The sequence below is a fragment of the Saccostrea cucullata genome, unplaced genomic scaffold (genome assembly GCF_032062105.1).
Source record: "Saccostrea cucullata isolate Sc308-1 unplaced genomic scaffold, CSIRO_AGI_Scuc_v1 ctg98, whole genome shotgun sequence".
NCBI classification, from domain to species: domain Eukaryota; kingdom Metazoa; phylum Mollusca; class Bivalvia; order Ostreida; family Ostreidae; genus Saccostrea; species Saccostrea cuccullata.
In genome coordinates, this window is record NW_026928385.1 from 243,839 (window position 1) to 268,394 (window position 24,556).

General features: G+C 34.4%; 1 protein-coding gene across 4 annotated transcripts in view; it reads left to right on the forward strand.

Moving 5' to 3' along the window:
* LOC134277435 (cGMP-dependent 3',5'-cyclic phosphodiesterase-like) overlaps positions 1-24,556 on the forward strand; it is a 57,754-nt gene continuing 33,198 nt past the window's right edge. For 2 of the 4 annotated variants that reach the window (XM_062759771.1, XM_062759768.1), the window contains exons 1-6: positions 1,105-1,373; positions 11,247-11,336; positions 13,943-14,037; positions 14,834-14,949; positions 21,002-21,057; positions 22,715-22,768. In XM_062759771.1, the coding sequence (XP_062615755.1) occupies positions 1,254-1,373; positions 11,247-11,336; positions 13,943-14,037; positions 14,834-14,949; positions 21,002-21,057; positions 22,715-22,768 (531 nt within the window). In that variant the 5' untranslated portion in view covers positions 1,105-1,253. Of the gene's footprint in view, positions 227-1,104; positions 1,374-11,246; positions 11,337-13,942; positions 14,038-14,833; positions 14,950-15,923; positions 15,958-21,001; positions 21,058-22,714; positions 22,769-24,556 lie in introns of those variants that run through there. The other 2 variants (XM_062759769.1, XM_062759770.1) reach the window with 2 other exon arrangements.

The following is a 24,556-nucleotide window of genomic DNA, read 5'->3' on the forward strand; positions in this document are numbered from 1 at the left end:
CTTGACGTGTTTGAAGAAGACCCGTGTAGTAATACCTTCTATCAACGTTCCCTAGACATTCAATCTTTATTATGGGCTGCACACTTCAGTGAATTGATATGCTTATTCAGTGAATTGTGACCAATCTAAACACTAACTTGTTAAACGACATGGGGGCGTACGAACGTAAATTCTCAGGCCAGTTTCTGGGGATGAGCGTGTAGCACTGGATAATCCTCGCACCATGGTAAGCTACAACCATCTATCATACCATTTCATACCAAATTATTTATAAAGATTGCCTTTATTGCTTTAATGAAAGAAAAGATTGATCAGCTGTGAAATTTACATTGCACGATAGAAATCTAGCAGAGAACTTTAATGCTTTGAGTGATAAATCAAGCGTTTTCCCTCATTAAATGCTGGGTTTCATTTTCTAATTGAGCGATAACGAATAAATAACTTAAGAAAATAACTTTTTTGTAGATAAAATCAAGAAGTGTAAAAACTTTCAAAAAAATGAATTTTCAACTAAACGATAGGAATAAAAAAAACTATACGTTAATTACTACTTACAAAACAGAAAACATGTGTGTGTTACATATATAAATAAACAGATATTGATTTGGATTTCAAATACAGACATTTTACTCCTATTTTTCTGGGCTGACAACAGGAAGCCAAAGTAGGAATATCCTCTCTGGACATATATATATATAGTCTCGAATTAGGTCGAGTGGATCAGTGGTGCATAAAATAGCGTGTACTTCCCTCATCCTGAACATCATTTCCTCTTTATACTGGTCATAGGGTCCGATTAATTTAGATCAAATGCATTACTTGCTTAATTTCAATGAATAGAGAATTTATTGTTAAAAATTATGTTAAATGCTTAATATATTTTATTATTCATTTATTGTGAAACTATTAAACATGCACCCTGTACCTATGATAAGATATTTGAAGTGTTAAATGCATTTTATTTTTGTAAATGATTATAAAAATAATAATAGAATTTTAAAAATGATTTAGTAGTATTTTTTAAGGAATATAATTTAGATGTACTCAGTCTTTTTAAATCGGGTTCGGGTTTGTGGTCACTTGAATTACTCCGCTTGTCGCAAGGTGGCACTGCTGATGCAGACGGGTAATCATGATCGACCTGTAAACAGAGAAGCATGTTGAAGTAAAGTGGGGATGTTGTGCGAACGATTTCATGAGTGTTTCTCAATGAAACTTGTGTCTGAAAGGTCGAAGCTATTAACGTAAGCAGAATGGGCATTGTTTTAAGTCACACAATTGTTGCGTTATTCCTGCACTACCGCAATCGAGATCGTCATTTTGCTCAGGGTGCTTTAGAACAAAATTCATCTTCCGAGAGATTCTTAGACCAGGTAAGACAATAACCAGACTGCTGTGTACACTAGGTAAATACCTCCATATTGATTGTGTAGAATGATGTATACACACTGAAGGTGTGTCCACTTCAAGGTCATTACATTGCAGTGATGCAGCTTGATTACATTTTAAAACCCTCGTAACAATTGTGCATTGTATCTTTGCATGAAAAAAAAAACAGACCAAAAATCCCCAAGATAGTATTCTTTAATTAGTTTTAGGATCACGTTTAAGTGTGTTTTTGTCTAGAGGAGGGCATAGCCATTCATGTCACTCTTTCTGAGTTTCAGTCTTTGGCACATACACAGTGGGTAAGTTGATGATGCTCTGTGGAAAATCAACAAATGTTTGATTAGGCCTATAAGTAGCCTAATTAACTAATGATGAATTGAGAAAACAGGGGAAGTTTCTAGTATGCCGGTCCCCAGAATCACGCGATTGCGCATGAGCAGTTATTTCAACAAAACGCATCCGATCGAGTGATTAGGGTTAGGTTAAATATTTTTTAAAGTTGGGGTTGTTTTATAAATCCACTCTGTAATCTTTCTGACTTTGGGCTTATTCATGTCATTTTTGCTTACAAAAGGCACTATGAGTGCCTTTTGTGACCAAAAACTTGCATGAATCAGCCTGTCGAATCGCGCCGATATCTTACACTTTGGTTTAGTTCACGAAATTTTTGCTTTACAAAGAACAGGAAAGTTTAAGAAATGAAAGTTCGGGTAAATCAACTCTATTGTCGAAACATGACGATTTTCAGCGCTGAGTTTAGGCAAGTTATTGTAAAAGCGACTTACCGTTAACTGCAGCTCGATATCCTGACCTCCTAATCATGTCCAAATATTCAGAATATTTTTCCTTTCAAATCGATAATGATGCACAATTCAATCCATCGATGACCAGTAATTAGCTAACATTTGTTAAATCCCTGTATTTCTCACAAAATCACGCAATTTTAATAGCATTGGACTTTGAGTCCTTCAGTCCTATCAGGCATTTCTTCATTACGTCAACACATAAGTGACGCAACTCATGAATATTTATGAGATTACATCAAAAATTGATCATGTGACTACATTCCTAAACAAGTACGTTATTTTACGAAATCTTTTAATTCTCATTTAAAAAACTGTGTTTAAAAACCAGTTTTTTAAACCCATTTTTTCACAAGGAACACGAATTTGGGGTCAAATTTGAAATTTGTGGCTTCTTTTTCGATTTTGTCGATCGCTCACGCGATCGTCTATATATTGTACACCGCCTTCGGCGGCACCTATTTTAGCGCCATATTTATGGGGACCGGTATACTAGAAGTGTTCCGAAAACAATATCAATCATGCAGATGAATCTGTATATTTGTATATATACATATATAAACAAATAGTTTTTAACTCTCAGTTGAGCTTTAGGCTTTTTTATCACTTATAGTTTGCATCCATCCAGTGTCATTCTAAGTCCAGCTCTTGTAAACTTTACAAATACTTAGCTTATCATATTTATTCTCGAAAATCTTTAAATCAATTTCACGCAAATTTGACACATTAATTAAGACACCCTTGGCTCAAAATTATGCAAATAAAAGGCTATATCTAGAGCCAAATGGAGATAATTAAGTCAAGAAAAGGTCATAAAAAAAATGGGCGAGGTCATTCATTCAATATTTATTTCTGAGATTCATGATACATACAAATTAAATATTACAATGCATAAAGAACATCAGTAGAAAAAAGTAAAGCAGGTGAAAAAATATATATACAAGCCAAAGAGAAAGAGGGGAAAAAATGAGAAAGGAAAGGGAAAAAACCATACTTAAGTGGATTTTCAACAATTTGAGTAGCCTTATTATAATAGACAGTGGCACTACAAACAAATTTTGAACTGATATATAAATAAATCTCATTTTATCTATAAATGACGTTGGTTGAAGCCCACCTAGTAATGTTACATTACCACTAAACTGTGTAGCTCTATGTACAAGTGCATAATTCAAACCCAGGGCTTGAACGCTAAGAATTGAAGTAGCAGGGAACACCAGTCTCACTCAAATCACTGCATTGATAACAAATTGCCAAGTCAAAATTCTGTGAACAAATAGGTATAAAATTATAGATGATCAACTTATAGTCTTATTGATCTATGTAAATATTTTGTTTCATGTGGAAATGAGAAAAATCTTATAATCTACACAAATGCAATGGTTGTTAAGCATGCATCTATACACATAGGCATGTGTTAGTGTTGCAAATTTTTACATAATTGTGATATGTACATGAGGTCAAGAAGCATCATTAGATAAGTTATTATTCCTTCATTTGAGGGTGTTATTAGTAATTTAAGCATGTCACAACCAAAATTAGTTTAAATGTGTAATTTTTTTTTTTCAGATTACCATGATAACTATTAACTAAGTAATTATAAATATTGTTTTTTAACAACAAATTTAAATAACCCTCTGAATAAAATATATTTTAGTAGATAATGAACAGTATTCAAGCTCAAAAGTCCATTAAAATAAAAATTGGAGCAAGGCAAACATGGACCTCTAGAATATCAGAGGTGAGATCAGGTGCCATGGAGGAGTGGGCATCCCCTGCCGACCGGTCACATCCACCTTGTGCTCCTTCTTATGCTCGGGAAATACGGAAAAATCCATCGACAACTAATTCAGTGTGTTTACAATGGCCTAACAATTAGTATGAAAACCATCAGTTAGCATTGACTTAATGATAAATTGAATGTTATGGCTCACAAAATCAAGGATAATTACATGAATAGGAACTCAGAGTCCAACAACTTTTTTATACCCGCACTTTCAAAAGAAAGTTCGGGTATATTGTTGTTACTCATGTCCGTCCGTCCGTCCGTCCGTCCGTCCGTCCGTCCGTCTGTCACACTTTTCTTCCCTGAACTCCTCCTACATTTTTCACAGTAGCTTAATCATCCTTTGGGAGATGGTTGGGGGTGTCATGTAGATGTGCAGTAAGGTTTCGGAATTTTGATTTTGCCCCAGGGGATCAAATGGGGGTCGAAAAATGACGTTTTTTATACAAAAAGCCCCTTCTTCCCTGAACTCCTCCTACATTTTTCACAGCAGCTTAATCATCCTTTGGGAGATGGTTGGGGGTGTCATGTAGATGTGCAGTAAGGTTTCGGAATTTTGATTTTGCCCCGGGGGATCAAATGGGGGTCGAAAAATGACGTTTTTTATACAAAAAGCCCCTTCTTCCCTGAACTCCTCCTACATTTTTCACAGTAGCTTAATCATCCTTTGGGAGATGGTTGGGGGTGTCATGTAGATGTGCAGTAAGGTTTCGGAATTTTGATTTTGCCCAGGGGGATCAAATGGGGGTCGAAAAATGACGTTTTTTATACAAAAAGCCCCTTCTTCCCTTAACTCCTCCTACATTTTTCACAGTAGCTTAATCATCCTTTGGGAGATGGTTGGGGGTGTCATGTAGATGTGCAGTAAGGTTTCGGAATTTTGATTTTGCCCCGGGGGATCAAATGGGGGTCGAAAAATGACGTTTTTTATACAAACAGCCCCTTCTTCCCTGAACTCCTCTTACATTTTTACAGCAGCCTAATAATCTTTTGGGAGATGGTTAGTGGTGTCATGTAGATGTGCAGTAAGGTTTCGGAATTTTGATTTTGCCCCGAGGGATCAAATGGGGGTCGAAAAATGACGTTTTTTATACAAAAAGCCCCTTCTTCCCTGAACTCCTCTTACATTTTACTTAGCAGCCTAATCATCTTTTGTGGGATGATTAGTGGTGTCATGTAGATGTACAGTAAGGTTTCGGAATTTTTATGTTGCCCCGGGGGATCAAATGGGGGTCGAAAAATGACGTTTTTTATACAAAAAGTCCCTTCTTCCCTGAACTCCTCCTACATTTTTCACAGTAGCTTAATCATCTTTTGGGAGATGGTTGGGGGTGTCATGTAGATGTGCTGTAAGGTTTCGGAATTTTGATTTTGCCCCGGGGGATCAAATGGGGGTCGAAAAATGATGTTTTTTATACAAAAAGCTCCTTCTTCCCTGAACTCCTCCTACATTTTTCACAGTAGCTTAATCATCCTTTGGGAGATGGTTGGGGGTGTCATGTAGATGTGCAGTAAGGTTTCGGAATTTTGATTTTGCCCCGGGGGATCAAATGGGGGTCGAAAAATGACGTTTTTTATGCAAAAAGCCCCATCTTCCCTGAATTCCTCTTACATTTTACTTAGCAGCCTAATCATCTTTTGTGGGATGATTAGTGGTGTCATGTAGATGTGCAGTAAGGTTTCGGAATTTTGATTTTGCCCCGGGGGATCAAATGGGGGTCGAAAAATGACGTTTTTTATACAAAAAGCCCCTTCTTCCCTGAACTCCTCCTACATTTTTCAGAGTAGCTTAATCATCCTTTGGGAGATGGTTGGGGGTGTCATGTAGATGTGCAGTAAGGTTTCGGAATTTTGATTTTGCCCCGGGGGGTCAAATGGGGGTCGAAAAATGACGTTTTTCATACAAAGAGCCCAGTGTTCCCTGAACTCCTCTTACATTTTACTCAGCAGCCTAATCATCTTTTGGGAGATGGTTGGTGGTGTCAAGTAGATGTGCAGTAAGGTTTCGGAATTTTGATGTTGCCCAGGGGGGTCGAATGGGGGTTGAAAAATTATATTTTTCATACAAAGAGCCCTGTTTTCCCTGAACTCCTCTTACATTTTACTCAGCAGCCTAATCATCTTTTGGGAGATGGTTGGTGGGGTCATGTAGATATGCAGTAAGGTTTTGGAATTTAGATTTTGCCCCGGGGGGTCAAATGTGGGTCGGAAAATGACGTTTTTTGTGCAAAAAGCCCTGTCTTACTTGAAGTCTTCCTTAATGTTACTCAGAAGCCTAATAATCTTTTAGGAGGGTTAAATATTTTGAAAATTATGTAAAAAATCAACGTCAAGGGGTAACAAGATGTGTTTGTGAAATACTATGCGCCCGCCGTCAACAAAGTACAACAAAGCTATTTTTAGCATATAGGTCACAGTCAAGGTCACAAGGTCATTGACCTTGGTGTTGTTTGTAAGAACTTAATTAGTGGGGTATGCATACTAAGTATGAAGTTGTTATCTCCTATGGTTCAAAAGTTATGGCAAAAAGTAGAAAAAGCTATTTTTAGTATAAAGGTCACAGTCAAGGGCATATGGTCATTGACCTTGGTGTTGATTGAAAGAACTTTATTAGTGGAGTATGCATACTAAATATGAAGTCCCTATCTCTTATGGTTCAAAAGTTATGGCAAAAAGTGGAAAAAGCTATTTTTAGCATATAGGTCACAGTCAAGGTCACAAGGTCATTGACCTTCATGTCATTTGAAGAAACTTTATCAGTGCAGTATGCATACCAAATATGAAGTCTCTATCTCCTATGGTTCAAAGGTTACGACAAAAAGTGGAAAAAGCCATTTTTAGTATAAAGGTCACAGTCAAGGTCACATGGTCATTGACCTTGGTGTTGTTTGAAAGAACCTTTTTAGTGAAGTATGCATACCAAATATGAAGTCCCTATCTCCTATGGTTCAAAAGTTATGACCAACACTTGAAAAACCTATTTTTAGCATACAAAAATATGCTCAAGGTCAAGGTCACAAGGTCATTGACCTTGATGTCATTTGAAAGAACTTTGTTAGAGGAGTATGCATACCAAATATGAAGTCTCTATCTCTTACGGTTCAAAAGTTTTGGCCAAGGTTAAACTTGACAACAGACAAACAGATAAACAGACAAACAGACAGGACAAAAACAATATGCGCCCCGAAAAAATTCGGGCGCATAAAAAAAACATTGCATGCTGGGAAACACCTTGAATTCTTATGTACATGTCAAATGTGAGAGTCATATCTCATCTCAATCAAAAGTTATAAGCAAATGCAACATTTTTGAAAAGTAGGTTAGGCTTGATCGCTTCAAGGTCAAGGTCACAGTGTAAAAGTATTTGGAAAGGTCTTATCACAGGTAATAATAAACATGCATTATGATATGAATGCCCTAACTTTTCTTTTTCAAAATGATGAATTTATAACAACTTAATTTTTTTGCAAGTTGGTCAAACTTCTAGGTCACATGTAAAAAAAAAAAACCATGACATTCTCACAGGTAAATATACTAATAATAAGTTTAATATGAATGTCTCTTCTCATTCAGTAGATATGACCGTGATAACCAAGATTAAATTTTTTGAGACAGATGGACTGAGTCTGACATACAAATGTACATATTTCTATATGAATTGGGTAAAATTGGCCCAGTGGTTCTAGAGAAGTTAAAAATGTAAAAAGTTTTCAGACAAACAGATGGACAACACGTCACGACAGACATTATATGCTAAGGAAACAAAAAAAGCTCAAATGAGTGTTTTGAAAGGGTTACAATATGGTTGGAGTATTTGAAAAGCTGTTTTTTTTCTGCAGAGGTATGCATGACCAACATATTTATGTTTTATATTTTCTTTAGTAATTTGTTTGTTTGTTGTGAATACATCTTCCCTCATATGGAGACACCACCAAATAATAATGAAGATAAGATGTGTTTGTGAAACACTGATGTCCCAGTATGGAAGCCTATGGCGAAGGTTGAAGTTTCTCAAATATATGTCAAACTCAAAGGTCAAGGGTTCAAATTGTTAGTATCAGAAGAAAGTCTTGTCACAAGGAATGCACATGTTAAATAAAGAAATCTCTAGTAATTCCTGTTCAAAAGTTAATTGCCAAGGTTAATTTTTTTTTAAGTGGTTCAAACTCTAGGGTCAAGGTCAAACATATTTATACCTGTTGACAGTTCAAAATGAATACAATATGTCATGATAAGTATGAAAGCCCTAGCACCTACTGATCAAAATTTAGGCAGAGTTTAAAGTTTGGTATTTTTCTTGTAAAAATGTGTATCCCATGTCAAGCGATCAGAGGTAAAAATTAATGGTACCCAAATAAAAGGTCTTATTAAATTGTCACAAGAAATAAATTTATAAAATGTAGAAGCTATATGTATTGCCCATCCCACTTAAAACTTATGGGCAAGCTAGCTAGGATTTAATTTTTGCAGACTTATAGACAGACATACTATAAACACAAGAAACAAAATATGTATAATAATTAGTCAAATGGAAAAAAAATATACTATTAAACTGGAATCACAAAATAGATTGTTATTTCAGGGACAGGAAGTGGGTAGGAAGATTGGAATCCCCCCCCCCCCCCCACATCTGGCATTTGCTTTGTTATTTAAACAAGACTATATACTGTAGCAAGTAAAAAATGACTCTTGACATCCTCTCCCTATAAACTTAGAAAACATTGACCTCACTATCATTGTTTTTTTGTTTGTTTATTTGTTTTCATTTTTTTCTCCTGCTTGTCACGAAATTCTGGGCTGGAATTTTTTGACTGAGATGTGAACCCCCCTCCCTACTCCCGAAAAAAATTCTGGATCCGCACCAGTTTTGGCAGTAACTGAATGTCACATCGACAACGGGAGATAATTTCACAATATGAAATTCGTCTAGTGTGGCATGGGATGATCTTTGACCCTTTTTAAACTTTAACCTAATCGTTGACTTCTACTTACCGACCCCCTGTGTCTCGTAAACTTCATGAAATATAAATCCAATTATAACACAAAATGAATTAATCCAATGCACACCAGACTGCAACCATGTGCCATTTTGGCGAACTTTCGTCGATTCCGTCACCTTATCAGATGAAGTGGGAATCGGCCGAGGTGTGCCAAATGGTGTTTAATCTATAAATATCATAATGGGTGACGCAACGTGATGTAATGTAGAAATTTACATGTTCACATGTATAGTACAAGAACAAATTCTAAATTAATTCATAACAAACGATGTTTTAACAAAACTTTTCCATCTAGCCTATTCCAAAAAGTATGTGCTGTGTGATTGTGGTGTCGATGGGGGGGGGGGGGGGGGGGGGGGGGGGGGGGGGTAGTAAATTTAAAAAGGTCCTATTATGAGCAAAACATATATCAAAATCTAATTTCAGACGCGGATCCAGAATTTTTTTCCACTTGGGGGGGGGGGGGGGGGGTCCACCTCAGTCAAAAAAAAATCCTATCCCAAAAATTGACAATAAAAAAAACCTAAAGTAAATCTCAACCTAACGTCAAAAACCTATATCGTGGAGGTGGGGTGGGGGTAGTGGTGACTTCTATTGCCGCAAATGTTTAACTTTTCATACCTATTTTACACATATTCGTGTTTACCAGGGGGGGGGGGGGGATCTGCATTTTCCAAGGGGGGTCCATTGTAACTTTTTCCTTGTTTTAGTGTATTTTTTAACCTTGTAAATTCCAGGGGGGGGGGGGGTCCTGACCCCCCCCCCCCCCCCCCCCCCGACAGATCCGTGCATGAATTTACATCATTAATAAAATTCAGACTGGTATATAATGAATTAAGCATGTGTAAAATAATTATAAGACGTTCTGAGTTATAGGTCACAGGGTCTGAGAATTTCATAATCAATTTGATTAATACATGTAAATTATAGAATTATTTTGACTATTTCCTTGGAAAGTCGCCCAATATGTAGGAGCGTGTATTTAGAGGCAAACACCTTAGTGCGGGTATTACTGTCTCATGACAGCATCTAGTTCTCTCTGTATTTTTTATTTCATAGATTAAATCAAAACTTCTCAATTGTATAATTATCTTGATTGCCGGTTTTATGAATTCACATTATATACATACATAGATAAAAATTCAATACTGCTAATTGTTTGTGAACACACTGTGAATAATGGCCACTCGATCTGTTTGAATGTCAACACTAACTGTTTGAGATAAATCAGTGACTACAATGTAAGGCTAATATTTGTATTGAGACATATCAGTGTTGAATTAATCAGAGCCTCTCTATTGTGCGATCTGTAAACAATGGCAACCTTTCATCAATAAATATGTTGACAGTTTAGGTAAACAGCAGACTTTATATGCTGATGGAGTTCCTGTGCTATGTATTGTGCACAGAGCAAAAGCCTCAGAACGTGGTATTCTTCTGGATTCTTGGCTGAAGAACAGCGATAATTCTGCTCATCTTGAAGTGTAATTTAAGTGTTAGGAAAGTTCAGTTTAAACATATGCCATGTCTGTTTTCTGCATCCTCATCAATTAATGCCTTAAAGCATATGCTGCTCATAAAGATGAATAATGGGGGTGATGAATTAGGGTTAATTTGATTGATAAACTGCCTGATCAGCTGTTTAATTTCCCAGCATAAAGCATCAGATTTTTAAGCATTTATTCTGCTGATATAACTTTGCCGTAAACTTTTTAAATTTGGCACTTTTATTCAATGTATTCAGCATTTGAAACCATATTCCACAAGAAAAATCAAACAATTGTTGTTCCCCGCTTTCAGTGTCTTTGTTTGTGAGATATCATTATTTATGGCTTATTGTATCAAATATAAACCCCCTATCATATGTCATTCAAAAGTTATCACCAAAGTAGTTTTTTTGGAAAATAAGGTCAAACATGAGGGTCAAGGTCAAGGGGTCAGAAATCATAGCATGCTCTGAAATATCTTAATTGTCACAGTTAATGCAAATGTCAAATATAAAAGCCCTTTAGCTTGTCAGTCAATAGGTTTGAGGAAAAAATATCAGGCATTGGTATTTTTCAAAAAACTTTTTTCCCCTACCTGGAAGACAAGCTTCATGAATGTGAATGATAATGAATATTTGAAAATAAAACTCAGGTTAATTATGTCATGGACCATGGCGTTGTTTTTTTTTGTTTCTTTCATTTAAAAACTTCTTTGTTTCAGCTTCAGGGTTATCATTTGTAAACAGGACTGTAGGTGTAACCAGTGTTGTATTTGTTTTAGGAGGCGCTCTCCTCCCTGGAGAATGTGACCAGGATCAGAGATCTGTACAGTACAATCAGAGAGGTCCTAACCACCCTGCTCCATAGAAATGTAAGTATTTATAAACAAACATTTCATCCTGCATATTTCATTTTATAAGCATAGCTTACAAATTTTCATCCTGATGGTGAGATTTGTGGGAATTCACTATCAAACAATGATACTGTGTAAGCCTAACTCCTTGTCGATGGAAAATGCTGTTGTCAATTATTAAATTCTTAAAAATTTATCAGACTTGATGCTAATACAGTAAAACACAGTTATAGCACACATGCTTATAATGAATTGACACTTACACTTGCAGGGAAACACTCTTCTTCATTCCCCTTAACTTTATTATATATTGCAAACATGACAGATAATGATATTACAATTTTCACTTAAAATGAAGCAAAATTGTCTGTCTATGGCAATTTGTTAAAAGCATGATTTACTGTACAGTAGTTGTACGTGTCATGATGGAGCCAAATATTAAAGTAGAAATTATAATATATATGAATATACATTGAAAACTACAGAATTCACACATTTCCAGTACTTACACGTGTGTTAGCTGTGTTGTTACTCTTGGAAAGTATACCGTATATACTCGCCTATAAGTCGGTCTGCCTATAAGTCAGTTGTATTTTTTGACGTTATTTTGGTGGGATTTGCCATTGACCCGCTTATAAGTCGGTACAATTTTTTTGTCAAAATCGGGTGGCAATTTCAAGTAAATCCATTGATGTTTTAACCTGGTGTAAATTAATATTTTTTAAGATGACACCGATATTTAATCTTAAATCATTAAACAAATAAGCAATGCTCACTTAAGATACATTTATACAATTAAATTTATTAAAATATGTAAATAGTTGTACTTTTTGCATAATCTTAGAATACATAAATTATCATATATAGGGGGCCTATCCAAATATTTTCTTTGATAATCATCGGATATGCATATATACATTTCAGAGTACAGTAAAATACCATATCTTTATGACTCACCTATAAGTCGGACATATAAAGTTTAAGACCAATATTTAACTCCCACAAAAACAACTTATAGGCGAGTATATACGGTATATAGAACAATTTTTTATGAAAGAGCTTTAAAGTACATTATAGAGATAAATAGAGAGTATAACTTAATCTATTGATTTTAACTTCCAGTTAATTTAAAATCGTGAAGAACAATACATATATGTCTTAGGAAAGTTAAAAAATAAAATAGACTACTCAAGGAGTACGATGTTGTATCTCTTTGATGATCAGATTTATTCTTTTGAAGTTACTTGTACTCCCCTAATTATTTTTCTCTTGTAAGCCTAAAATTAAAAGAGGATAAAATCTTGCTTGCATGGTTTATGATAGAAGTAAGATATAATGCAATTTGATGAGCTTTGTTCTAGCAAATCAATACCTTTTTTCATTCATTTCTTTGACACACCAGTTTTTCCCATAATTACTGAAGTGTCATTTCCCCGTAGTAAGCGCGGAATGAAGAAAGGCTGTATCTTGTTTGGTTTTTGATAATGGTAAGCAATAATGTGATTTGATGAGTCTTTTTTTATTAAATCAATACCTCGTTTCTAACTCATGTTTACCCAATTTTCTCTGAAGGAAGCCAAAAAAAAAAAAATCAATGGGAAGAAATCAGCTTAAAGTCAGCAAGACAACTTCTTATCGTCAAAAGCAATGTAATAAAATTAGAATTGATGTATAGAAAAACAGGAGACTTGTTAGCTGTAACTTAATGGACAAGCCTCAAATGAAGGGAGCATTGATTGAGTTAAAATTTCCACAAATTATTGTAGTTTCTTTGGAGCATGTGTAAAACTAATGATGTAGGAGAATATATTTAAGTAAGCCTGCAGGTATCAAAGAAGTAGATAATACAGACTCTTTTTGTATTGCAAGAAGTAAATGTTTTAAAAATTGTAACAAATTCTGCATTAATAGGTTTTAATGAAAACACAAATAAATATTTATCTTTAAATCATATTAAAATTATAACATATGTTATTAATTCTAATAATTTCTATATTTCATTGATATATATGTGAAACCTCAAAAGCCACAAATAACCTGATAGTTCATATTTTGTCTGGTTTCAATGATAATTTCCTTTTCATTTGAATTAAATTCTCTTGCTTATCAATAAAACATGTATTAAAATTTAAAACAAAATAAATAACATTCCCTAACAAAGAAATAATATACCCTTAAAGTGGGCTAAAATTCAAATAAAATATCTAAAACCTATAAAGTGTAGTTTTTTTAAATGCTGTTAAATCAGCCGGCTGTGGAGTTAATTGTTAATCCCTGTTACGTATTGATATCTCTAGTGTGTTGAACTAATATTATGCAGGCAACCCTTGTTATCTCGAACTGGAAGGGACTGGAGAAAATCTTTGAGATATCTGTATCTAAGGGTTGGAGATATTGAGGCCAAAATCCTTAAAGAAATTGTGATTCTGACTCCCAAATCATTTTAACATATCCATGCTATTCTAAATATCCATGTTCAAGATACCATTGTTCATCTGTAACATGAATTGATGTTTCTCAGAGAACTGAAGATAAATTTGTCATTTTGCATGGTTTTGATACATGTACTAATTAAGACATGCTTTTAATTATGTACTGAATTAAAAAAATTTTGATCGTAACAGGTGAATTCCATTGTTTATATCGCTGATGAGAAGTCAGGAGAATTGTATGCTGATAGGGAGAAAAATCATGTCGCACCAAGCCACGGCATTGTCAGGTAGGATCAAGTTTGTGAAGAGTTATTGCTCTTTACTTACATACACATATATATATATAGTGTGTGCGGTATATGATGCACTTTGTATTGGAAAAGCTTTTCCAATACAAATACAAATTTAAAGTAATTTATTTAGCACAATAATTTTTTGATATGTACAAAAGAAATTTGCTATGATTAATTTGCACCAGCTTTCAATGTTCAATACTTATCATGCATCTTTAGTTTTATAAGACTTATATCCAGTTTGTAATTAAGATAGCATTTTCAATTTCATATTCAATCATACCAAATTAATACTGGCCAATATGCTTATTGCATGACAGCATTTCTGTTCTTTGATTTCAGTCCATCTTGTTACTAGAAGTATATTCCAGTCTAATTTAATGGGATTTTCTTACACTATAGACCCTATGACCTTATGTTAATTTGAGGAAAGTAATCAATGCATCAATCATTAACAGCTATGTAGATGGAGCTTGAGAAATGAGGATATATATAGATTATGAAGATGCAAGTAGTTTAGGTCTGAAGAGATATAGACTGAAATGGAAAAAGATTGATGTGTTTCTTTTATTTCATTTCATGGAAATAAGGTGGCCTTCGGGCTCTTTAGTGTTCATTCTGTTTTTGTATACTTGAACACAATTTTTCTAGAAGATAAACCTTGGCGTTCAGTTTTTTAATTCAGAGCAAAAAAAAAATCAGATAATAAATGTGAAACATTCATAAAAATAATGCCGCATTAAAAACATTACAAAAAAAAAAAATGAAGAATTTTTCAATCATATTTCAGGGAAACAATAGAGACACAACAGTTTCATGTTCAGAGTACAGATGTAGATGAGGACCCAGTCATAGCAGTGTTAAAGGCCCAATGTAAACTCCCATCTAACTGGATCCCTAAAACAGGTAACTCTTCCTGACAGACTCAGTGTAGACTCCCATCTAACTAGAACCCTAAAACAGGATCTAGAGGTATCTTGCAGGCCCAGTGTAAACTCCTATCTAACTAGAACCCTAAATCAGGTAACTCTCTCACAGGCCCAGTGTAAACTCCCAACTAACTGGAAACCTAAAACAGGTATCTAGAGCTATCTCACAGGCCCAGTGTAAACTGCCAGCTAACTGGAAACCTAAAACAGGTATCTAGAGCTGTCTTACAGGCCCAGAGTAAACTCCAAGCTAACTGGAACCCTAAAACAGGTATCTAGAGTTATCTCACAGGCCCAGTGTAAACTCCCAGCTAACTGGATCCCTAAAACAGGTAACTCTCTCTGACAGACCCAATGTAAACTCTCATCTAGCTAAAACCCTAAAACAGGTATCTAGAACTATCTCACAGGCCCAGTGTAAATCCCATCTAGCTAGAACCCTAAAACAGGTATCTAGAGCTATCTTACAGGCCCAGTGTAAACTTTCAGCTAACTGGATCCCTAAACAGGTAACTCTCTCTAACAGACCCAGTGTTAACTCTCATCTAGCTAGAACCCTAAAACAGGTATCTAGAGGTATCTTACAGGCCCAGTGTAAACTCCCATCTAGCTAGAACCCTAAAACAGGTATCTAGAGCTATCTCACAGGCCCAGTGTAAACTTTCATCTAACTGGAACCCTAAAACAGGTAACTCTCTCTCACAGGCCCAGTGTAAACTCCCATCTAACTAGAACCCTATAACAGGTATCTAGAGCTATCTCACAGGCCCAGTGTAAACTCCCAGCGAACTGGATCCCTAAAACATGTATCTGGAGCTATCACACAGGCCCAGTGTAAACTTTCATCAAACTGGATCCCTAAAACAGGTAACTCTCTCTGACAGACCCAGTGTAAACTCCCATCTAGCTAGAACCCTAAAACATGTATCTGGAGCTATCTCACAGGCCCAGTGTAAACTTTCATCAAACTGGATCCCTAAAACAGGTAACTCTCTCTGACAGACCCAGTGTAAACTCCCATCTAGCTAGAACCCTAAAACAGGTATCTAGAGCTATCTCACAGGCCCAGTGTAAACTCCCAGCTAACTGGATCCCTAAAACATGTATCTGGAGCTATCACACAGGCCCAGTTTAAACACCCAGCTATCTGAAACCCAAAAACAGGAAAACTCACAGGCCCAGTGTAAACTCCCAGCTAACTGGAACCCAAAGACAGGAAAATTCACAGGCCAAGTGTAAACTCCCAGCTAACTGGAACCCAAAGACAGGAAAACTCACAGGCCAAGTGTAAACTCCCAGCTAACTGGATCCCTAAAACAGATATTTAGAGCTATCTTACAGGCCCAGTGTAAACTTTCAGCGAAATGGAACTCTAAAACATGTTACTCTGTTTAACAGGTCCAGTGTAAACTCCCAGCTAACTGGAACCCTAAAACAGTAAAAAACAAATTACAGTCTAGGCCATCTTTGAAAAATTGTCTGTTTGCCCTCTCTCAACCAACTGCCTAAAATAACCTGGCTCAAAACTTTTTTAAACCACATGAAAATTTTTTTTTCTTTTTATTCCTGGTATCCTTATCGTCATTAGTATGTTCAAATTTAACATGGGAAAAACTTACCTATCGATGTAACTTTTTAACCCTTAGACAGGAGAGCGTTAACAAACATTATTTTAAAGTTTGCCTTGGAAAAGACAAAATTGTCTCTGACCCTAAAAGCTAATAAAAGCAAATCTTTATGACTGTATTGTTGGTAATATGAGGATTAAAGTCTAAAAGTTACAGACACCAATTCCATGGGGCATATAGGATGGGGATTCCTAGGTTACATACATGTAGGTTATCTTCGGGTAGCTTATTATGAAAGTTCATTCTCACAAAGTGAAGTCAAATGATATAAAAAAAAATATTAAACTTTGATTTATTCCATTCAAAAATTATTTTGAATAAATTGAAGTGCAATCGTCAGATAAACTTTTATTGATTATATTTGTCTATATGTATATATGTTTGATCCTTCAGTTTTCCATTTGATTTTTGTGGAAAATTTCCGTCAATAAAAAGTCACATCACTATTAAATAAAAGTATGGCTTTAAGTACATGGAGCCCAGGATTATTCCACAATTTAGTGGATCTAGGGAGATCCTTGGAGAAGTGTATTGATCTGTTTGGCAAAGTGAATTTAGCTTTCTGTCTTTATTTCATCTCCCAGTAAGAAGGTTGGGGGTGGTCTCCTAAAGCTGTGAGATAGAAACTCTAATGTGTGATGAATTCTGTTTTGCTAAAATCAATAACGATGGACATAAAGGTTTAATTGATGATAAATTTTACTTTATGTTTAATGAGTGTAAGTTTACAAGTCCATTAATGTTTTATGACATTTACTTGAATACCATTTTAGATTTTACTTAAAATATAAGATGTACAGATGCAATAAGTATGACTTACTTCTTTCAAAAATTCCACAGTAAGATATTACATAGTAAACCGATTCATAATCATTGTAGTTCAGATTCATTTTTGACATGACATATTTACATTACACATGATGAAAAAGAGTGTTGCAATAAATTGGAGATCTCGCAGAGACCAAAGTAAAGATTGAACAAAACATGGAATACATTGCCTTTATTAATTATAACCTCATACTGAATACCAGGAAATAAACCCTACCAGGGTATGATAAAGTGAACTTAGCTTGCGATGACTGCATCTGTGAAAAGGTAACACAGTGTTATTTCCAATATTCAGTTAATGACATTTTTATTACATTTTTAGCTCAATACCAATATTTTTTTTTCAATGTTTTAAATATATTTGTGAAATCTCTCTAAATTTCTGATCTGTCTAGCTGTCCGTCTGTCTGTCTGTAAACTTTTCACATTTTTGACTTCTTCTCAAGAAGACTGGGCCAATTTTGACCAAACTTGGTACAAAGCATCCTTGGGTGAAGGGGAATTGAAATTGTTAAAATGAAGGGACACATCCCCTCGCAAGGGGAGATAATCAAGAAAAGATAAAAATAGGGTGGGGTCATTAAAAAATCTTCTTCTCAAGAACCACTGGGCCAGAAAAGCTGAAACTTATGTGAAAGCATCCTAGGGTAGTGTAGATATTAAATTGTTCATTTCATGACCCCCGGGGGAAATACGGAGACAATGGGAAATCAAAGTTTTACATAGAAATATATAGGAAAAATCTTTGAAAATCTTCTCAAGAACCGCTGGGCCAGAAAAGCTGAAACTTATGTGGAAACATCCTAGGGTAGTGTAGATATTAAATTGTTCAAATCATGACCCCCAGGGGAAGGGCGGGGCCACAATGGGGAATCAAAGTTTTACATAGAAATATATAGGAAAAATCTTTGAAAATCTTCTTCTCAAGAACTACTGGGCCAGAAACGCTCAGCCTGAAAAATGTGAAATTCCTATGGGTAGTTCAGATATTAAATTGTTCAAATCATGACCCCCGGGGAAGGGTGAGCCACCATGGGGAATCAACATTTTGTAGAAATATATAGGAAAAATCTTTGAAAATCTTTTCAAGATCTACTGGGCCAGAAAATAAACTTATTGTGGAAACATCCTAGGGTAGTGTAGATATTAAATTGTTCAAATCATGACCCCCGGGGGAAGGGCGGGGCCACAATCAGAGAGATGGAAATTTTACATATAACAAATATATAAAATTTTGAAAATCTTGTCACAGAACTACTGGGCCAGAAAAGCTGAAACTTATTGGAAGCATCCTGGGATAGTGTAGATTCTAAATTGTAAAAATCATGCCCCCCAGGGGAAGGGTGGGGCCACAATGGGGAATCAAAGTTTTAATAGAAATATATAGGAAAAATCTGTTGAAAATCTTCTTCTATAAGAACCATTTTGGTGAAAAGTTGAAACTTATGTGGAAGCTTCTTGGGTAGTGTGTTCTTAATTGTTCAAAAGAGGGGCTTTACGAGGCCATTTTGGGGAACCAAAGTTTTACATAGAAATATATAGGTTATATCATTATAAATCTTCTTCTCAAGAACCACTGGGCCAGAAAAGCTGAAATTTGGAAGCATTCTGGTATAGTGTAGATTCTAAATGAAATCATGACCCCCAGGGGAAGGGTGGGGCCACAATTGGTAATCAAAGTTTTACATAGAAATATATAGGAAAAATCTTTGAAAATCTTCTTCTCAAGAACCACTGGGCCAGAAAAGTTGAAACTTATGTGGAAGCATTCTTGGGTAATGTAGATTTTAAATTGTTAAAATCATGAAGGGGAAGGGTAAGCCACAATGGGGGGATACGAGTTTTACATAAAAATATAAAGGAAAAATTTTGAAAATCTTCTTCTCAAGAACCACTGGGTTGAAAATTTGAAACTTATTTGCACATGGAAGGATCTGGGTAGTTGATTTCAAAATGTCTTAATTATGATCAGTGGGGTAGGGTGGGGATACATAATGTATTACAAGGGGGAAATCTGGTAAAGAACAGAATGGTCAAAGCTTCTCAGGTGAGCGATGTGGCCCATGGGCCTCTTGTTACTAATACCAATATTTTTTTTTCAATTTTTTAAATATATTTGTGAAATCTCTCTAAATTTCTGATCATAAATATCATTAGTAACTGCCAGTCGGACAGATATATTTAGTGATTTCAAATGTACATGTTTTTGATGTCATTGAGAATAGAGAGGTGGGAAAATATAATATATTATTTTGATGTCACAAACACAAGATGAGATTCTCCAAGCATTTACAGCTGGGACAGATATGTTTCTGTAGTAGTCTAAGTACTCCATTGACATTCTGTTGAGAAAAACATCCAAATTTGTAATAAAATGATTGACTGTATGTGTTTACCAGCATCGTTCTTGGCCTGTATATTCTGCCTATATTTTGGTGATAAATACCTAAATCCCTGTTTATTTGTGTTCTTAACTGGTGATCCTTAAAAGAGTGGCTTTACCTGCCATTTTTTATAACCATTCATACATTGATGTTCGATATGAATAGGTTATATAATATTTATGTGGACAACGTTTCTGTGTCTCATGTCCCAATAGAATAAAATAGAAATTTTAGCATTTATTGTACTACATGTACAACTTATTTTAGTTATCGATGTTAAACAGTTTAAAATAATGACACAATGTTGATATTCAAAAATGTATGTACTTATCTGTTTGCTAATTATTATGTTTAATGCCTAGGTTAGTATTCCTGTATGCTTTTAACTTTGTACAGTACTATTGCTAATTTTAAAACATTATCTAAAATTTAATTTTAATCGGTATAAGCAGCAATTTTATACGATATTTCAAGCTAAATAAAAACAATGTAGCAATTATTGAACATAATCACTCCCTTTTTGTTGCTATTTGCAATTTTCCTCACCTCATCTTTATTTTCTCTTTATTTTATTTTGACATTTAACTCCATGTATGGTCGGCCACCAAAAAATGATTGTAGCAACACGGTGGTTTATTTATTTATTTATTATTTATTTATTTTTAGAAAATAATTAGTAGATGTCTACACGATCATACAGAGGCCTGTTCTCCTTATGAGAACAGAGAACAGACGAAATTCGTCTATTGAGGCTGGTAGCACGAGGTGTAAAAAAAGAAAATGTGTATTTTCTTATCACCAATTAAAGATTTATCATACTAAGATAAATCAAATATATATATATATATATATACAATATACTAAATAAAAACAGAACTTATTTTAGTTATCGATGTTAAACAGTTTAAAATAATGACACCCAAATCACTGACATGAACCCTATTACCTCCCAAAATATAGTGTTTAAAAATGAAACAAATATGATAACACACATGAACCCCCTGTACAAATATACAATTACAGTACTACACATATTGTAATTTTGAAGTTTCTATACTTTGAAGCATTTTGAGGTTGTATGTCAAGGTCATGCAATAGTGATTCTGAGAAAATCATTTTGTTGTGTCTAGTCTTGATTTAGGATTAATATTAAGTTTTTATGACTTTTTAATTTCTTTTTTTCCTTTAGTTTATTGCCTGCCTGTAACAGATGAAGAAAATCAGAAAATATTGGCTCTAATTGTGGTAGGTATTTTCTCCTGGGAAATTCATTCCTGCTAAAGAATAGTCTGACCAATTATTTGTTCTTTATGATAAATCAACCAAAGATAACCAGGGTTCTTTGAAGAGTTCCAGTAAATCTTTCAAATTTGAGAAATCACTTGCCTAAGATACAGTGGCGTGCCAAAAGTGAAGATAATTTTATTTTTTCTCTATATATTTCATTGAAAACAACATTTTGTAAAATCATAGGTAAATGGTCAATTTTTCTCCAATTTAATTATTTATTTCAGTACTTAAACCAGAAAATGTGTAGTTATCTTTCTTTAAAAGATCATTACACGTTTAATACGTAGTAAAATATAGTTCATCACTAAACATCAGTTCTAAAATTTAAGATCAGTGTTGACTATATAATTCATTGTGAGTATATGACTTAAAAATTCATGTCACACTTAAATTACAATATTTTTAAATTATCAATGCTTATCAGATAAAAACTATTGTTTTTTTTAACTACAACAATTTCTTGGATTATCAAGAAATTTTTGATAAAATCTGTCAAGAAATGTTGTCATACCAGCGATTTTACAAAATATTGTTTTCAATGAAATATATAAAGAAAAAATAAAATTATCTTCACTTTTGGCACACAACTGTACATGTATAAGGATGGAGCATAAGCCATTGTCATCACTTGTAGAGAGACACAATTAAATTCTGTTTCTAGGTATTCCAGCTTTCCTATTACATTGATATGAATCTAATTTGAAAAAAAAGAACTGTATTTTCCCCTTTTTGGACTGCCTTCTAGCTATAAATAAACATAAAGTTTTATGTGAATTTCTTTTTCAAACCAGTCATGAATGAACTCAATATTAACTTTAACAAATGAATTGTTTATGTAAATGGGGCATGCACTATTTACAAGTTATTAGTTAATCTAGTGAGCATAAAGCTTAATGAGCTCGTTTGATCACATTGTCTTATTTGATTGTCTGTCTATCCATCAGTTTCTTGTACCTGATATCATCAATAACGCTTCCCAATATCTTCTTCTTTAAACCCATGGGGGCAATTTTACCCAAACTGACAAACAACAATGCATCATTAAAGGAAGAGGATTTACAGGTGTAATTTTATGCAAATGAAAGGCCATACTTCTTCAAGAAATAGTAAAAATTGGGATGTGTGATTAAAAATCTTTTTTCACATGAACCACTATGACAGGAAAGATGAAAATTAAAGATGTAGATCAAAGCTTCCTGATGTGAGGTCAGATATAAACTTGCTCAAAACACTGGACCCTGGGGGGGGGGTTAAGTAATATTAGATTCAAGCATTCTCAGGTAATTCAGCATCAAGTTTGTTTAAATCATGGTCCATAGCGTAGGATGGGGCAACATGAGTCTAACAATATATAGGGAAAACATTTTCAAATCTTCTTCAAAAGAGGGCCTAGATATATGATATTATTACAGTATATATTAGGGTTTACAGACAAGCATTGTGGCCCATTGGCATCTATTTTTATGGTTGCAACACACATTTCATATTTTTTATTGAAGGGATTTGAGAAATATGGTAAAATAAGAATCTTGACAGAGATGTGGCATGATACCATTGGATATAATGAAGTGGATATACAATTGTCTTATATTTGTTTTCTTTATTTCCACAGATTGAGGATAGTGTAACTGTAGAAATTAACAAAATTGTTCCACTGAAGCAAAAGGTAAATGACATTCATTTTTATCAAATTCACGTTTGTAATATAGTGAAGTTTATGCATTTGCTTATTTCTGAATTAAAATATATTGTAATTTTATATATATATTGATATATATTTGCTATAAAATCATATAATTGCCCAGTCAAGTTCAAGTGAATGGAAGTATGTGTTAATATAGGGCTGGGTGTTGAAAGAAATTTTTGGATACGATACATATTGCAATACAGAGGTGCGATATGCGATACATATTGCCGATACAGACAAATGAGAATACACTATTTTTTGCATATTGTTTTAAAGAGGTGATAGTATTTTTTGATTAAAGCATAAATTTACAATAATAAAACATTTTAAATCCTTGGGTTTTTTTTCATTCTCTTTGAATGGACAAGTGTTTGGCAGATTAATGTTATTTGCCCATATTTTTCTTCAGAAAAATCAAGGCATCGATCCGCTTAGTCAGGTTTCAGACAAGTCCTTGTGCATGTTAATATGTTGCCACTGGTGCTAAATACTCGTTCTGAAGCCACAGACGACATCACAACATTGACCTGTTTGACTGTGTTGATACTTCACTTGATGTCGTATTCGTGGAAGTAATAGCAGATAAAATATTTTACCAAATTGCTTTGAGTTAAAATAAACTATGACTTAAAAATTCTGATTGATATCTTATTATCGGTTTACATTCCATGACTTTTTTTCGACGCGCCATTTTACCTATCGGAATTGCCTCAAGTTTCACAGTAGCAAACAGGTCAGTGTTGCGATGCCATCTGAGATGGGTAATAATATATAGGCTCGTTGTTCCACCAGAACTTACGACTTCTTGTTGACAAATATAATTACATTTTGCCTTTTTGCTGCTAACTTTTACGTAGCGACCCTACACTTTTGACATGTTTACATGCGTTTTAACGATTTTAGATAAGTCGTTCGTAACATTAGTCACTTTGATGTTTTTCTTTCTCTTAATTAAACGTTGAAATAATCGAGCAATACACAAGCATCTCTGTATCGGTTATCGTATTGCTAAAAAATATCGATATATACCGATTACCAATATATTGATCCAACCCTAGTGTTGAAGTTTTCAAGCATATTCATTTTGGCTGCATGATAAACAAAACAAGTTTGATCATGTTGATACATCATGAATACATCCCTAATCATTTCGTGTTCACTCTGAGTCAGATGAACCAGTGCTATCAGTTTCAATTCATCAGTTGTGCATTTTGCATTGCCAATAATCATTTCATTGGTAAATCTTCCTTGGAACAGAAGAAACAGTTTCAACCTGTTTTGGTATATCTATGAGTAAAGGGAAACAAAAAAAACATGAATTTAATGGTCACTGCCTTCATGGAGCCTGATCGGTTGTAATTAATCTAACTCAAATCTTCTCTCTTTGAAATCAAGCAGTCAGACATTGACATAGAAATAATACAAGCAGCAGGCCTTTACTTAGACTGTAAAATTCTTAACTTTGGCTTCAGGATGGGACTCCTTAGTGGGTGATTTACTATATTGAAGATGCACAATATCTTTATAGAGAAAATCTAACTCCTAGATGTTGAGGATACAAATTGTTATAGCATGAAATCTATGAGCCCTCTAACTCTAATTTGCGAGATTCATTATCCCAGGATCCTTGGCTTAGACTCCATGGCAGTTCTTACATAGTCATATATTAAAAGTGAATTCAAATTACACAGGATATTTTTCAGAAAATCTTTCTAAAACACTGCTAGTGCTGAAAAAAAAACACGGGGCGAAAATAACCCTTTTTTT